The sequence below is a fragment of the Sinocyclocheilus grahami genome, unplaced genomic scaffold (assembly GCF_001515645.1).
Source record: "Sinocyclocheilus grahami isolate Dianchi unplaced genomic scaffold, SAMN03320097.WGS_v1.1 scaffold34.1, whole genome shotgun sequence".
Lineage (NCBI taxonomy): Eukaryota > Metazoa > Chordata > Actinopteri > Cypriniformes > Cyprinidae > Sinocyclocheilus > Sinocyclocheilus grahami.
In genome coordinates, this window is record NW_015505213.1 from 1,259,916 (window position 1) to 1,276,307 (window position 16,392).

Sequence of the window (16,392 nt, forward strand, 5' to 3'; positions counted from 1 at the left end):
GGTGTTAATTTGGCACCTATCGCTAATTTCCTTAATTATATGACTGAGATTATAAAATGGTGGGCCACTCTAAAGCCCTGCAATAGGAGGTTGTCCAGATGAAAGCTAAAGGGATGACCCTTTTTAGCCATCGCAAGAGAAGTTAGTCATTCCAAATCTGTGATTTCTCGAATATTGCAGGTCAAAAATACCTCAAACTCAATTAATTCCCCCCAAAAGGCTGGTTGTCCACGAAAGACAAATGAATGAGAAGACAGCACAAGGCGGAGACTCTCAATGGGGAATCGGTTCAGCACTGCAGCTGGAATTGCTCGCCAGTTCAGTGCTGAACAGGGTAAGGATCTGTCTCGGCATGTTTAAGAGAATTTGGACTGAAAGCCCACTCTGCAGTGATCAAGCCTCTCATCAGCAGAAAGAATCAAAAGGCTAAGCTCACCTTTGCTGAAGAGCATGTTGTGTGGAGAGAGGAGAACTAGTCTATAGTTCACTTTAGTAATGAGAGCGAGTTTAATTTATTTGGGTCTGATGGGAAACATTTTGTTTGGCGTCAAACTGTGGAAAGACCAAACCCTGAGTGCGTACAGAAGCAAGTGAAAGGAGGAGGAGGAAGTATCATGCTCTGGGGGATGTTTTCTGTAGCAGGAGTTGGGACTCTTATGTAGCTACATGGCATGTGAATGCAAATGTTGATCAGAACCTCCTTCAGAAACATGCAGTTCCTTCACTGCAAGCATCTCCTAAGCAGCCTGCAATTTTCATGCAAGACAATGCAGCTGTAGCCCTCCAAAATTGTAGTTGTAATCTCATGCATTTCTCTCTCTCTCTATAGATATTCATTTTTTAATGATAGTTTTTGCTTTTCAACATGCAGCATTATATAACTGTAAATCAGCAAGACTCTCTAAAGCACATAATTCAGTTTATCCTAGAAAAAGCCTGTTCCACAAGTGCTCAATTTCACAAACCTCTTTTGCTCTCTGAAAGGACCCTTTATTCATGCATGTAAGAGTTCCATAAAGGTGTCGGTCCAGTCTATGTGTCCTGTAATTAACATCTCTCAGCACAGCTGGTTTACACAGACTCCTCACTGTGTGAAGCAGACCTTACTCTTAAAACAGGATGGCTTCATTTACACAGGAATATAGCATTAGCAGACCTCAAGAGTGAAAAACAGCCATAAAAAAAGCGGAAAGGGAGAGCAGCTCTGGGAATATCACTGTCTTATGTCTCTGATACAAGAGACAAAAATCATATGCAGAATTGATTGTGTTGAGGATTCAACAGTGCTTTTTAGGATGAGGGACAAGAAAATGTACTGCATTCTAGCATATAAATTACTAACAAAGCAGTAAATAGATTCAAAATCTTTATTAATTGGTTATCAAATGTATAAAAAGTTCTCAATACTCAATTTATTATTTTGCAAGGACTACAGCTGGTCATTGACAATTTGATTCAATTGAATTAAATCCTTGCGAAGCCTGAGAGCAAGTGAAAAAAACTCACATATTACACAAGAAATAATGCATATGGAAATATACATGATATATGTTCTGGAAAGTATTTATTAATATCTGCTGTTGGAGTATAACACAGCCTTTACTCCAACCAGACACTAGCACAGTGTTTTACAAAGACAAATACACAAGTACATGTAATAGAATCACACTGTTCACTAAATTAACTCGTACTGTTAAATAGGGAAAAACTGCTGTTAGTAAAAACAAGACATATTAAAGTCTCGTTTAATGCTGGAATTAGTGCTGGTTTCTGCTTAAACTGGAAAAAAAATCCTTACAATACATACCAATGAAAATCTGTAGAAATCCCTTTTATTGGATTTTTGGCATTGAATAATCAGGTCATTCACTCAGGTGAGAAGCACTGTTTTCAAAATTCTAAGTACTATATTAAAAAGTAAGAACGATAACTTCATTTCAATGACCAAACACTGGTCTACACAATTCTGTTCATAAAACAATAAAACCTTATTTAAAACTAAACACTTCAAGTACTATTTCAAACTTTACGTACAATATAAAACAACTGGTTTGAAATCTTAAGAAAAGAGCACATTATAAACAGTGAAATACAATACAAAAGTAAAATACATTCAAATCATCCCAATCAAACCACTGGACAACACTTTACAGGTAAGAAATGCTGTGGTCAAACTCTTCCAGTAGTGTCTTACAAAATTCATCTAAAAGTAGAAAATGGAATTTAGGACAAAATCCACATCACAGTTGACAGTCAACGTCCAGGTAATACAGCTATAAAGTCAGTGTAGTGTAACTGCATTATTTTGAAAAGAAAGACCACAGCAAAAAGAGCATCTAGACAGTCTGAGGGCCAATAAGCAGCGGTGCTTCACTGTGACTGAGAGGAGGCTGCGGTGAGGGGCTTGAGGCTGAATCCGTCTTCAGCTTGAGGATGTGCTGCTGTAGATGCATGACCCAATCCTCCTGTATGGAGAGCGGCCCTCGGAAAACCTCCTCACAAAACCTATCATCATGCACAGATGAACATTTACTGTTCTAGTCTTTTAGCGGGTATTTTTATTATTTATGGCCATTTCTTTACGATGAATGCATTTTGACAAGTATTGGGGGGCATAATGCAGAACAGATTCAACATCTTTAAATACCATGAGCATATGCGCTGCTGTAAACTTTGTTAAAGGATATCAATTACTTTGTTTAAAGGGGTCATGAGAAATCAAAACTCCCTTGATCTTTCGATATATAAGAAGTCATTGTGCTATAAAAACATTCTGTAAGTTTCAGAACTCAATACTTTCTCGTTAGTCTAAAAACAACTTACATTGATGCCAAAACGACAGGTTTTGGAATTAAGAGGCTGACATCCCGCGAGCCACGGGAATCCCGTGGGATTAATCACTATTAATCACGTGATTGGGACGGGACAGGTAAAATGTCAGCGGGAGTGGGCGAGACCGGGAATCGTAATAACACTATGATACCCAACTTTATACACAAATATACATTTTATATAAATAAAATATATATTTAAATGTTGAACTCAATTCTAGTTGCCCTGTCTCTTTATGCTCTCCTCCCGTTTGCTTTGGTGTGGCTGGTTAAGTGAATGACGTGCGCCACACCCATAACAGTTGGTGGCGGTAATGCACCAAGTTGGTATGCCAATGCCAACCACCAATAAAATAAGAGAAGGCGGCAGCTTCCCCATGCACTTTTTAGCCCCGAAAATCATAATCAAAATGGAGTCGGCAACGACTACTGTCGGAAAATTATACCTCAGTTGTGCTCACCGACATTTCTGTCTGAAGTATGTCTGTGCATTGTTTAAGCTGGCTTTCAGTTTCAGGCATGCTGTGATCTAGTGCTGTGCAGTATGACCAAAAATTTATATCACGGTATTTTTCAAAATTATACCGGTTTCACGGTACATGACGGTATTTTTTTTTTCATGCATGACCGGGTGTTAACCATATTTTCTACTGATTGAGAGAGGAAATACTGCAGTATATTGACTTAGAATGTCCTATTTTACTGTCATGATGAGTGAATATTGTCAAAAAATACCACACTAAATAGTGACTAAACACGACCCCTTTTAATACATGTTAACCAGGAGTCACTCATTTATAATCGCGGCTTCGTCTGATAAAATCAACATGCATCTACACTAAAGAGCGACTATGTGGTTGTTTTGGCTATATTACAAACTAAAAAAAAAACAACAAACAAAAAAAAGTACGTGTGATATTAACAGACGAACTACGCTCATATTTATAATTCCAAACAATCAGTAAGCGACAGGTGCTAGGAAACACTGTTTTGTACTCCTTTATTGACGAGTCGGCTGCGGTGCGGCTAACTGAATGCGTTGCTTCTCTGCCGCTCACTGCACAGAACAGACAGCGAGGGAAGTGACACTTCTCCGGGAAAGTCAGACCTCGCGTTCGCGAAATCTTCCAACTGAACCATAGCTAATGTTTATCCAAAAAAGTCGCTAGGGGGTTTGTCAGTATGAATATTCTATGGAAAAAAGCCTCTAAAAGGGTCTGAAAGTTGCTAAATGTAATGCTAAATTAGCGCTCGTGTGTGTGTGAGACACTGGAGCTGATGGCAGGGGGCGGTGGATATTGTGGATGAGTTCTTCTGTGTCATCACGTTCTATTAGTTCTACAGCTTCAGTTTAGGAACTTTCACGCTTAGTAACACATACAGCTGTTCCCTCACCACAGTGCAACAGTAAAAAGGGACCCCTTTCAAACAGTGTCGCGTTCCGAACGTTGTTTAAGCAACATACTATCTTAAAAAGTCATATCTTAAAAAAAATAAACACCGGTATTCGGTATACCGCCCAGCACTACTGTGATCTGTACTGTATTTTTTTTTTAAAACAACAAGGGAGTGGGAGGGAATGGGAGTCATTCTTCTGGGATTGGAACGGGATGGGATTTTCCCCATTTTTCCGTGGGATTGGGATGGGACTGGATTTTTTTTTTGTGGGAGTGGGACAGGAAAGGTTCAATAATCCACTCCCGTGTCACCCTCTATTTGGAATGTGCCAATTTATGATGTAATAGTGTGGCTAAACATCGCCTCCGCAGAAGATCATCAACACCTGCTTCCACATCACTGCCTGTTTAGCCCCGCCCAGCGATTCATGCACATGGTAGGTAAATGACAAGAGCGACAAATGCAAGTCTACACAGAAACCAAACGATAAACTTTATTTGATTAACTTTATTTTTAATGACGTGCCAGACCGCGTCAGTAAGAACTTGGTCCTTTGTTCACTTCATTTGACCGTGGATTCATTTACAAACAAGGCACAATTCGACACAGGATTTTCATAAAGATTAAAACTAAAAGACGATGCTGTGCTGACTATATTGGATCTGACAGTAATCAAGTGTGTTTATTACATGGTCACTATTGCTTTGCCTGTTACTACAGATTGTTTGATATGCGCTTAATATCTATGCGTTTTTAATCTAAAACACAGCAGCGTCCATCTAGGAAGGATGTAGGCTGTCAAACATACACAACTATTAGCCAATCATAGCAGTGGGTGTTTACTTCTGAGTCTACAATCCACCACGCCTATTCAAACGGAGCGTTCTGATGAGGGGGTAAAAACAGAACAGAAAATAGCCTATTACTTCTAAATGTTTTTTAATGTAAAAATCTTGATAACATTATAAGTGGACCTCAGAGAAGAGTACAAAATAAAAAACAAAGGCAGTTCATGATGCCCCCTTTAAAGGTCAGATTTTTTTTCATTTAGTACTGCCCTTCAGAAGCAAAATAAGATACTTGATAAATGTTTCCTACAAGATAAAATCATTGTTTTTAAAAATGTGCCTTTTTTGGAACATTTTGTTCTAGTTGTGTATGAGTCCCTCAATTGTCCTGGTGTAAAAAGATGCATCTCAAAAATCATACCGACACTTTTGAAAAGGGTTCAAATATGTAGAAGATGCTGGAAAAGCAAAGTATGTGCAGGATCTGAAGGATTGTTCTGAAGAAAAGTGGGCAGTTAAACTGCTCAGGACAAATAAGGGAGCCATGAACAATTATCAAAATAAAATAAAAAAATCGTCCAGGTTAGGACACACAGTATAAAGAATTAAATTATATATACTTTTGAACAAAATTCAATTAAATTATTATTCAATTAACTATTTTGTCTTACGGCACATATATAAACATCTATTAAAAATATATGCAAATTTGAGCCACTGAATAAAAATAAAAAAAGGTAATTGCGAGTTTCTCACAATTATGACTTTTTTCATCCAAGTTTACATCTCGCAATTCTGACTTTTTTCTCAGAATTGCGTGATATAAACTCTCAATTCTGACTTTTTTCCTCAGAACTGTGTGACAAACTCACAATTCTGACTTTTTTCTCATAATTGCGAAATGATTCTCAATTCTGACTTTATAACATGCAGTTGCAAGTTATTAAGTCAGAATTGTGGTGATTTAACTGTGTTGGAATCAGACTTAGGTGTTAAAGGGCTGGTGGGAGTGCTTTGTGTGTCTCAATTCTGATAAAATATCGGTCTTTTTTTCCCCATCAGAATTGGACTTTATAACTCACAACTGCGAGAAAAACTGTTAGAATTGTTAGATAAAAAGTCACAATTACCTTTATTTTTTATTCAGTAGCAGAAACGGGCTTCCATAAAAATGGCATATTCAGGGCAGCACAAAATAAAAATATCAAGAAATTTAATTAATCCCTTTAAGCTCAAAGTATACTTCTGTTATTTGTCATGGGCATGTACACAGTTGAACACAACCCCTTTTCAAAATATACTTAATTTGATAGTGTGCATGAACATAGGCAGTCGACACTAGAAAGATTTATCCTTGTCCAGTGTCTGTGCCTTTTCTCTCAAAATGTTATTAGCGATAAACGTGTCTGTACTCGTTTAAACTACGGTTGTAGGTATCTTTTAACCCCCTCACACAAGCACTCGTCCAAAATCAAGCATGTGCAGTGCTGATGATATACGACATGGGCACTGTACGCATAAAAGTATACTTTAGGCCAAAACTTTGCAGACCCCTGACCTAGAACCATCTGAGGTGTAGATGGCCAAGTGGAAGGAGAACTGGATCAGGACATGATTCAGGCTGCTTCTCTGTGAGCACAACATTTTCAGACAGCAAAACCACCAGGTTCATTGAACACAAACTGATTAGTGGTCTGAACTCACCTGCACTTAAGGGAGTACACCTTCCCTACCAGCTTTACTAGGCTGGTCTCTGGTGGTCTAGGCACCAAGGATGGAATGTTTCCAGCCCGAGAAGGCTTTGAAGGTTCTGTTTCCCCTGATACACTCTCAGAGTGAGATAAATGCTTTGGAGGACGCCGTTCACAGCCTAAAACAAGGACAGCGATTCTCACCATGCATATTAATGTTCTTTATTGGTGAAAACTCAGTTAATGCAAAATTTGCAGCCTTTGTTTAAACAAGATGTACATATATTTCCCTTACCTCGAGGTGAACGAAAGTTTAGTTCACTGCGGGCTGTGGGGATCTGGATCAGGCTGTTTGAGGATAGTTCATATGATGAAGACCGTTTTTTGTGTGATGAGGAGGAGTGGCTCATCCCTGCTTTGCCTTCTCTAGTTCCTTTGGAGAACTGGGATACCTGCAGCTGACCTGCAGTGTCTTGAGCTGCTGATGAAGCTTTGTGAGAACCAAGACGGACGGACTCCGAGTCTGAGGAAGAGTATGGAGTGGAGGTTCTTCTGGAGGCCTACAACAGAGGGAGATAAAGAGACACTTTGTGAATATCAATGACACAAGAATTTGATGAAAATGTTGTGTACATGCAAATCTTGAAAAGGAACACAAATACGGCAAAAGACAACAAATTAATCAGTCCTTTGTAGCGTCAGTATTTTCCAAAAATAAATAAATTATATATATATATATATTTATTTATAAAATTTTTTAAAAATGCTTCTTTTTTTTTTTAAATTAAAACAAATTTAGTTTAGGTCACTTTGGACCCAGGGATATATGGAGTACAATTAGTTGTCAAAAATACTTTTAGTAGCATTATTAATACTAGTTTATACTCGCACACTTTTGGGACTAAATTTTGTTGATAAATATGAATATGTATGCCTAATGATAAACCACTGCAGCATGAAAACTTGATATTTTTTTCATCTGAAAGTGAAAGTTTCATAAATGTAAAATAAATGTCTGTTTAAAAACTTTTCAGAGTAATATTTATGTTGTTTTGATGTTTTGTTGTGTAGGTTTCATACAATTAGTTATTTTGTGGTTCATGTGTAATTTGAAATTTCAAAGAATTTCTCAATGTCTAAATTAATAAAAAGGGTTAAATGCAGTAATAACATGGTATTATCATTAAAAACATTAACATTACATGCACAGACATTCTTCATTTTTCTCTCATTAATGAGAAGCTGCTGATTAAATACAATATGGTTTTAGTTGAAAAATATTAAGTTATGACTGTTTTATAAAATAACCATTCTTCAAGTCCAAACAGACCTGGAATGTGAAAACAGCATACAAATTGTAAATGCATTTATGAGGGTTAAAGTTTACATTTACCTGAGAAATAAAATCGCCTAAGATATTAAAATTAGTTTTAAGATAATATATCGGACCCTTTTTTCATGTTTTAAGTGCAAATCTAACAAACTTGACTGTGGTTTATGCTTATAACAATTCAAAGCACTTTCCTAAAAAGATAAGTAAAACAAACTAGAATGATATTAAGTCAACAATTTCACCTGGACTCACCTTCTTAACAAAAGGCAAGTCCCCCCTCATGTAGCTTTTATGGAGCTCTGCTACCTTCCCCGGCTCCCTCATCATCCAGGCCGCCAGGGTCTCAATAGGAGAGCCGATGACCTTCCAATCCACTCCCTGCTGCCTCAGGTGGGCTCTTGCGTGGCTGGCCAGTGCCTTTCGATTCTCAAAATCAAAACCGCAAAGTTCACAGGTGGCATCACAGCCTATGGCAGAAAGAGTAAACAGTGGAGAGCACAAGATATGAAACAAACATTGCACCAACCTTCAGAATAATGTCTGGATGGAGTCAGCTTTGGTCAGTTTGCCCTTTGTGACTTAAAGGGGTCATATGATGCAATTTCAAATTTTCCTTACTCTTTGGAGTGTTACAAGCTGTTCGTGCATAGATAAGATCCCTAAAGTTGCAAAGACTAAAGTCTCAAATCCAAAGAGATATTCTACGTCACCGTGTGGGAAGATTTGCATAACACCGCCCAAACGTTCACGCAAAGAAAGAAGGCGTAACTTTTATTCTCGCTGTAATATTGTTGTTGCCGCCGCCGCCATGTCTTGGAGACGCTGTGTGTTTCGTTGTGAAAGCTAAACTACTTTGTTTGGCCTTCCAAAAGAGGACGATATCCGCTTCTTCATGCCTGGAGCTAATCCGTGCTGGTCGCTGAGGAAATACATCAACTTCGCGCTGTGGATCGCCGGATCGGCTTTCACCGTGGACGAAGCAGAGTCCAGCCCTCCATAAACATCACGTGTGGTTGCCGCAAGCCCACCGGCCGCTCCTTTGTTGAATCCACCGGCCGCCGCTCACTCTAGGCCGCCGTGTGTGACGCTGTGTGTTTCGTTGTGAAAGCAATCCATAAACATCACGTGTGGTTGCCGCAAGCCCCCCGGCCGCTCCTTTGTTGAATCCACCGGCCGCCGCTCACTCTAGGCCGCCGTGTGTGACGCTGTGTGTTTCGTTGTGAAAGCAAAACTACTTTGTTTGGTCTTCCAAAAGAGGACACGACTAGAAATCAGTGGTTAAGTTGTATTTACAACACTGTTCCAGAACAGTTTAACCCACATATTCAGATGTGTGCAGCGCATTTTATGGAGGACTGTTTCCTGATCCTGGTAGAGTAGACTACAATGCCAGCTGTTCTGACTCACAGTCTGTAAGTACGTTTTCATATTTAAAGAATTTGCCACTGATGATTCAAACACGAGTTTTGAGCAGTGTAGAGTAGCGCTTGTTGTTTGTCATTTCTCCGATCACTAACGCAGACATGGTTTTATGTTTAAGCGGCGCGATGCAACGCAATGCGTAAAAAAAGGTACCGCAACGCTTGAGGTATTCAGCCAATCACAACACACACTGGATGGCTGGCCAATCAGAGCACACCTCGCTTTTCAGACCGATGAGCTTTGTAAAAATCGACGCGTTTCAGAAAGGCGGGGCATAGAGGAGAAAGAATAATGTACAGTATGTGGAAAATAATGTGTTTTTTAAACCTTAAACTGCATAAACATTTCATTACACCAAATAATGTTCTTTTTAGCAACATCATATGACCCCTTTAATTTGACTATACGTAAAATAATAATGAGAGATGTACAAATAAACGTTCCTCAAAAGCCTGATGTATTATATTTGATTTTTCTGAAAAAAGTATGGTTAATGATGTATGGATAATGAAGTTGCTTCAGTCCAGTAAGTGTTCATCTTGACATCTTACGGTTATTTTTACATTTACTTCATTAAAATGAATTAGATTTCACTGCAAAAAGACAACCCTAACCCTTGTTTTTCTGCATTTTAGGAGGTTATAATGTTAGTTACTGAGACACAAATAATCATGCAATTAAAAAAAATTAAAAAATCTTGATTCAGTGTACCTGTAGGCATGCTGTCTGAGGCAGGTTTCTCTTTTCCCCCTGGTGACAAAGTTAACGTCTGAGGTGAGGATGCTGTTTTTTCCCACTGTGCTGCCGCCCCTGATGCAGGTTCTTCTGATTTGAATTGGGATGCCCGTTCAGTGCCCTCCCGCCTCATGAGCTCATACAGGGCCTCTATGGGTGGGACTTTTAGGGACCACCTTGCACCCAGCTGTCTTAAGTGACCACGTGCGTGACAGGATAGGGCTTTACGAGTATCAAACATCTCACCGCAGTAGTCACAGCATACAAACGGTTTGGGCTCCTGCTTCTCAGGCTTAGGGGCTGTGGAAAGAAGACAGAAATCATCATAAACTGAACAAAATAAAACATGATACTTCCTGTTGAGAGTTACAGGGTTTATGCAGGTTTTATGAAGGTAAATTTAAGATGTTTTAGATCTTTTTCAGACCAGGATAAAACAAAACAAAAAAGAATAAATTGAATGGAACCCCATGCAAAATGGTCTCTAAATATAAATGTCTTGTATTAGAAGAATTAAAGTTTAAAAATGGAACTTCTAACAGACCTACATAACGTTTAAAAAGAAAAAAATACTTAGGATACAAGTTCTCTGGCATGCAAGGTATCTATTGGCAGACTTATAACAAAGGGAAAACGGGTATCATCTGCCAACATATACCTGATATCAAAGAGAAAACTGGTTTTCCAACCCCACTGACAGATATTTGTTCTTGTTTTAATCATAAATTTGCTTAATTTTATTTAGTTTCTCAGAAAAACTAAACAAGAGTTAATATCTTCAGTTTGTATCTCAAGTAAATGTATTTTGATTTAAGGATGTTTAGTTATTTGTATTGAAATTTTTTTTTTTGGAGTGGATGTAACATTTTATTATTTAATATTTATGCATTGTCAAATGCCATTAAAGTTTGACACACAATGGAAAATACTGCTTTCTTGCAATCTACCTATGCTAAAATGTTACATCTCACACACTGAGCGTCACATTAATCTATAAATAGTACCCAAAAGTAACCAGGCAAATAGATGACCAATCGATAGAAATATGACCAATAAGAATTCATATGCATATAGTACAATTATGTAATTCTTGGTTTTAACGTCTTAATTTCTTACATTTAGCTTTAATTTAATAATAAATTAATAGCACTCCTAAGGCTAAAAAATCCAGTGAAACTGAAATGTATAATCTGCATGTTAACGGTGTCGGCTGAATTAATTGCAGGACTTTGTATAGGGAAAAAAAAAGCATAACAGAAGTGACCAATTTTTACGCACCGATCACAGGTGATTTAACTGTGTTGGAATCAGACTTAGGTGTTAAAGGGCTGGTGGGAGTGCTTTGTGGCTTAGGAGACTCTATGATAGAGATATCAACTTCCACAGGCTCGTCCTTTGGTTTTGGGATCACAGTCCTGGAGCCTTTCTTGGCCTTTGGAACTTTGTGAGGAACTAGAGGAGGTGAGGAAGGCTGGGTAATGGGTTTAGGGGATGGGAGGAGAGGGGGTACAGCAGGAGCTACAGAGGGGGATACAGGTGGGGTCAGTGAGGGCGGCCCCAAGGGACTGAGAGATCCTGCCAAACTACCACGTTGGGCCATGACCTCTCGCAACGTGGCCATGGGAGACCCGTTAACGGACCACTCAGTGATGCCCAGCTGACGCAGGTGATAGCGGGCATGACTGGCCAGACTCTGACTCTTCTTAAACTTCTCGTGACAGAATTCACAGCTGACCTCTTTAGATGACTCGCCTTTGGTGTAAGAAAGAAGAAAGTATGTCAGGACACTTTTTTTGTGCGACAGAACTGTATCTTATGGTACATTTGATAATTAAAGACTGACCAAAAACCAAAGTTTGTTAGATTTTGGATATAAAACCAAGCCTCAATTCCCCCTGTGAAGAAGTTTTAGGTTAACTGCATATTCGATAAACTACTGTTCAAAAGTTCGGGGTCTGTAATTTTTTTCTAATGCATTTATTTGATCACAAATACAGTAAAAACAATAATATTGTAAAATAATAATAACATTTAAACTAACTGTTCCGTTTTAAAATATTTTAGTCATTTATTCCTGATGGCAAAGCTGAAATTAACAAGATCCTTCAGAAACATGTATATCATGCACTGTATCAAAAAAAAAAAAACAAAAAAAAAAAACTATTTACTTGCAATTTTTTGTAAAAATGTAAAAGTCTTTACTGTCACTTTAGATCAATTTAATGCATTCTTACTCAAAGTATTAATTTCTTCCCAGCCTCAAACTTCCGGATGGTAGAGTACATGTATATTGTTATTGACCAAAATAAATAAATAAACATTTTGTATAACAATTTCAAAATCAGGTTCCTAAATTTTTTGACCAACACATTTCCATGACTTTCCATTTGTTTTGGCAGGAAAGAATTTTTAAAAATGTAATATCGCATTCAAAAAGAGCAATTTGTAGTTTATAGAAAAATATTATATTTAACAGAAATATTAATATTTAAAAACTTTATTCATTTCATGTGTTTTCCAGGCCAAGACGTGACACTTTTAAAGTTCCCTGATGTCCTGGTTTTGCTATAAACTATCATGATCACAGAGTCAACAAGGTCTTTAAACATTCTTCAAAAAAAAGAAAAAAAAAAATTTTCACCTCGAGAGAGTGATTTAAATTCAGCTTTTTTGCCAAGGGGCAAGCTCGCTGAAACATCTAGAGAAATCTTCTGCTTCTTCACTGAAGGAGGTGATTTCAATTCCGTTTTCTCGCTGAAAGGCAATTCCTCTGAAACATCTGTAGAAATCTTCTGCTTTTTGTTTGAGGGAGGTGATATGAATTCTGCATTACCACTGAGGGGTGAGACTCCTGAAACATCTGGGGAAATCTTCTTCTTTTTCTTTGAGGTAGGTGCTTTCAATTCTACTTGGCCACTGAGTGGCATGTTCCCTGAAAAATCAAGTGAAATCTTCTGCTTTTTGGCTGAAGGAGGGGATTTAAACTCTATTTTATCAGTGAAGGGCAAGTTTCCTGAAATGTCCTGAGAAATCTTCTTCTTTTTGATTGGAGGAGGTGTTTGACGAATGGATGTCAGTCCTTTAAACGACAGAGGAGCAAGAGGAGGATTTTTGCTGATGGCTGACGAGGTGGAAGGAGTGGAGGAGGGTGTTGTGTATTTCTCAAAATCCGACCCTTCCAGCTGCCCGGCACTGGCCTTTTCCTTAAAGTCCTCACTCTGTATATATTTATGGAGCATGTCTATGGGAGCACCTTTAGAGTCCAAATTCACACCAAACTGCCGCAGGTGAGCCCGTGCGTGGCTGGAGAGACCTTTACGGGTCTCGTACCACGCTCCACATAACTCACATACATGTACATCATCCCTCACTGCGGAATTCATCATCGTTTCTGGTAACGAAAGCACAAAAGCACATTTTGTAATTGACTGGAATGTTACAAGCAAGGATTGCTTCATCATTTTAACTAGCTTACTTTATAGAGTACTAAAAATGTGCTAGTCCAAGCACATACCAAAACTTTTTAAATACTGTTACTTACCTAAATTGAGAGGGGCATCTGTTTCCTGAGGGGCCCAGAGGGGCTTGGTTGAGGCCAGTGAGAGGGAGGTAGAAGGACTGCATTCACTGAGCCTGTATTCCACATCTTTATGAAGAGACAAGGCTGAAGATGGAGTGGACACTACAATCTTCTTTGAAGATGCTTTATGAGGTTTCCCTACAGCAAAAGGCGAAGAAGAGCGACCAGATGCTGCTGATCCTTTTACAGCAACAGGGGAAGACGAGGAAAGGGCATATTTTTTCTTTACAAGGTTGGATATTTTAATCTTCAGTTTGGGCCCAGTGTTCTTTTTGAGGTTGGGGGACTTCGTTTTGTATTTTTTAACAGGCCTGGCCTGTTTTTCGAGCTTGGGTAGAGTTCCACCTGTTTCTTTCATTAGCTGGTACAGGAGTTTTATAGGAGCTCCACTACTGTCGGACACAGCCACACCCAGCTGCCTGAGATGATACCGGGCATGACTGGAGAGACCTCGCCTGGATTCAAAGCTGGTCCCACAAAACTCACAACTATGGACGCCTACTGTAAGAATGTGAGAGAAAATGCATAATGTGATGACGCTTGTTTTTCCTAAAGGGAGTGCATTGTGTTTTCTAGACTGTAACATAAAGGAATCACAACTGATAAAAAAATTAAAAGTGTCAGTGATTTTAAAGGAATAATTCACCCAATAATAAAAGGCCAGTTCCTCATGGTTTTAGAAAGACTTGATGTTAAATACAGACAGCATTTTATTTTTAGGTGAAAACATTTTTCAACTAAACGGTTTATTAGAGTTGAGGCTGGAATACACAACTTTCAAACAGATTTGAAAACATTAGGCATCACACGACTTGGAAATGGCCAATGATCACATACAACACAGATTTTCAGGTTGTTTCGAACACAACAAAATCACACAGAAAGCAGAGTCTATCATCTGCCTTTGGTGTACTTACAATCAGAGTCATCTATGCCTTTATCCAAGTCTGTCTCAAGACACGCTTTGGAAATGGTGGCAGTGCTTGTCTTCTTTGCTGTGTCTGGTGCGGTCTTCTCCATGGCTGGAATCTGATCAATTTAGACAAATTTCTTCTAAGAATGCAACTTATCTATTTATACATTTTTATTTTATTTATAAATATAAATATATATATATATAAATCTAACTCAAATACAATTATTTTTGCATAGAGATGTACAATTTTAAATGTAGTGATGTCTGAAAAACATAAGTCACAAAAACTGTTAACCATTGTTACCAAAATACAATAGTAACTGCAAATGGCCAATGATCACATACAACACAGATTTTCAGGTTGTTTCGAACACAACAAAATCACACAGAAAGCAGAGTCTATCATCTGCCTTTGGTGTACTTACAATCAGAGTCATCTATGCCTTTATCCAAGTCTGTCTCAAGACACTCTTTGGAAATGGTGGCAGTGCTTGTCTTCTTTGCTGTGTCTGGTGCGGTCTTCTCCATGGCTGGAATCTGATCAATTTAGACAAATTTCTTCTAAGAATGCAACTTATCTATTTATACATTTTTATTTTATTTATAAATATAAATATATATATATATAAATCTAACTCAAATACAATTATTTTTGCATAGAGATGTACAATTTTAAATGTAGTGATGTCTGAAAAACATAAGTCACAAAAACTGTTAACCATTGTTACCAAAATACAATAGTAACTAAAGATATTACTACAATAAATAGTATTACATCAGTAACATTATTAGTAAACGAATTAGCCATCACTGTAAGAAACAATCCTCAATTAAAATAAATAAAACTTAAAAGCGTCTTATGTTGTTCGAAGAAAATATGTATTTACCTTGATTTATTAGCAACTATGTTTTTTTCGGGCAGTATGGCGATGTAAAGGTAATGTTTACATCTTACTGTAACACTGACAAGCCATTCGTTTCCTTCTCTCGTTAAACATTTCTATCTCTCTGTAACATTACCTGGCTGAATTTGTGCATAACCGTTTATTTTAACGAGTATCAATACTGGACTTGTTAATGTTGTGCGGTGATGATAAACCAAGAACAACTTCCCATCTCGTTCCAACCATGTATTACACAATGGACGCGTACACATGCAGCTAGCACGAGCTAATTATTTATCGCGCACTGCAAGTCGATTAAATAGGTTTGGTAGTCTGCAAAGGCATAGAACATCTGGCCTGTTCGGCTACATGTAGCCACCTACACTGAAAACAATATGCCGAAGCACATAATGCTCAAATTTACCTTTAAGTGGCGAGGTTTCTCTTACAGGAGGGAATGCAGGTACTTTAATCAAACTAGCACAGTCGAGCTGCAATAACCAGTCAAAATCAATCGATAGCTGATTTAGAACCCACCACACGAGGGCGAATCACAGGGGCGTGGCTGTTGTTAGAACTAAGTGCGGTTTTGCGTACAGAATAGCTATCGTCATTTAACTGGAGATTTATTTAACATCCTCATGTTAACTTAGAAGCTAAAATGTCACATAAAGAGAAAAAAAGTGTCTATGAAGGTACAGGTAAGCTGCAGGTGAGCCCCTCCACAGTATTTGGTAAGCGAGATTTTCTTGTATTTTTTTTTGGTTTAGAATTGGTCATATATGTAATATAATAAACTCAATTGTAGTGATTT

The 16,392-nt window shown here is 38.1% G+C and overlaps 1 protein-coding gene across 4 annotated transcripts; it reads right to left on the reverse strand.

The window, feature by feature from the left end:
* Window positions 1-1,393: 1,393 nt before the first annotated feature.
* wiza (WIZ zinc finger a) lies at window positions 1,394-16,075 on the reverse strand. Of its 4 annotated transcripts, none has more exons than XM_016266853.1 (10): window positions 16,003-16,075; window positions 15,120-15,231; window positions 13,740-14,279; window positions 13,032-13,589; window positions 11,477-11,950; window positions 10,175-10,498; window positions 8,294-8,508; window positions 7,004-7,268; window positions 6,722-6,887; window positions 1,394-2,505 (listed from the first exon to the last, which is right to left on the reverse strand). In XM_016266853.1, exons 2-10 carry the CDS (start codon window positions 15,220-15,222, stop codon window positions 2,337-2,339), a joined length of 2,814 nt encoding a protein of 937 aa, XP_016122339.1. In that variant the 5' UTR covers window positions 15,223-15,231; window positions 16,003-16,075; the 3' UTR covers window positions 1,394-2,336. The 4 variants fall into 4 exon arrangements, with proteins under 4 accessions (XP_016122339.1, XP_016122336.1, XP_016122337.1 ...); XM_016266850.1 differs by having other exon boundaries at window positions 12,840-13,589; XM_016266851.1 differs by lacking the exon at window positions 16,003-16,075 and adding an exon at window positions 15,582-15,996 and having other exon boundaries at window positions 12,840-13,589.
* Between the last annotated feature and the right edge of the window lie 317 nt (window positions 16,076-16,392).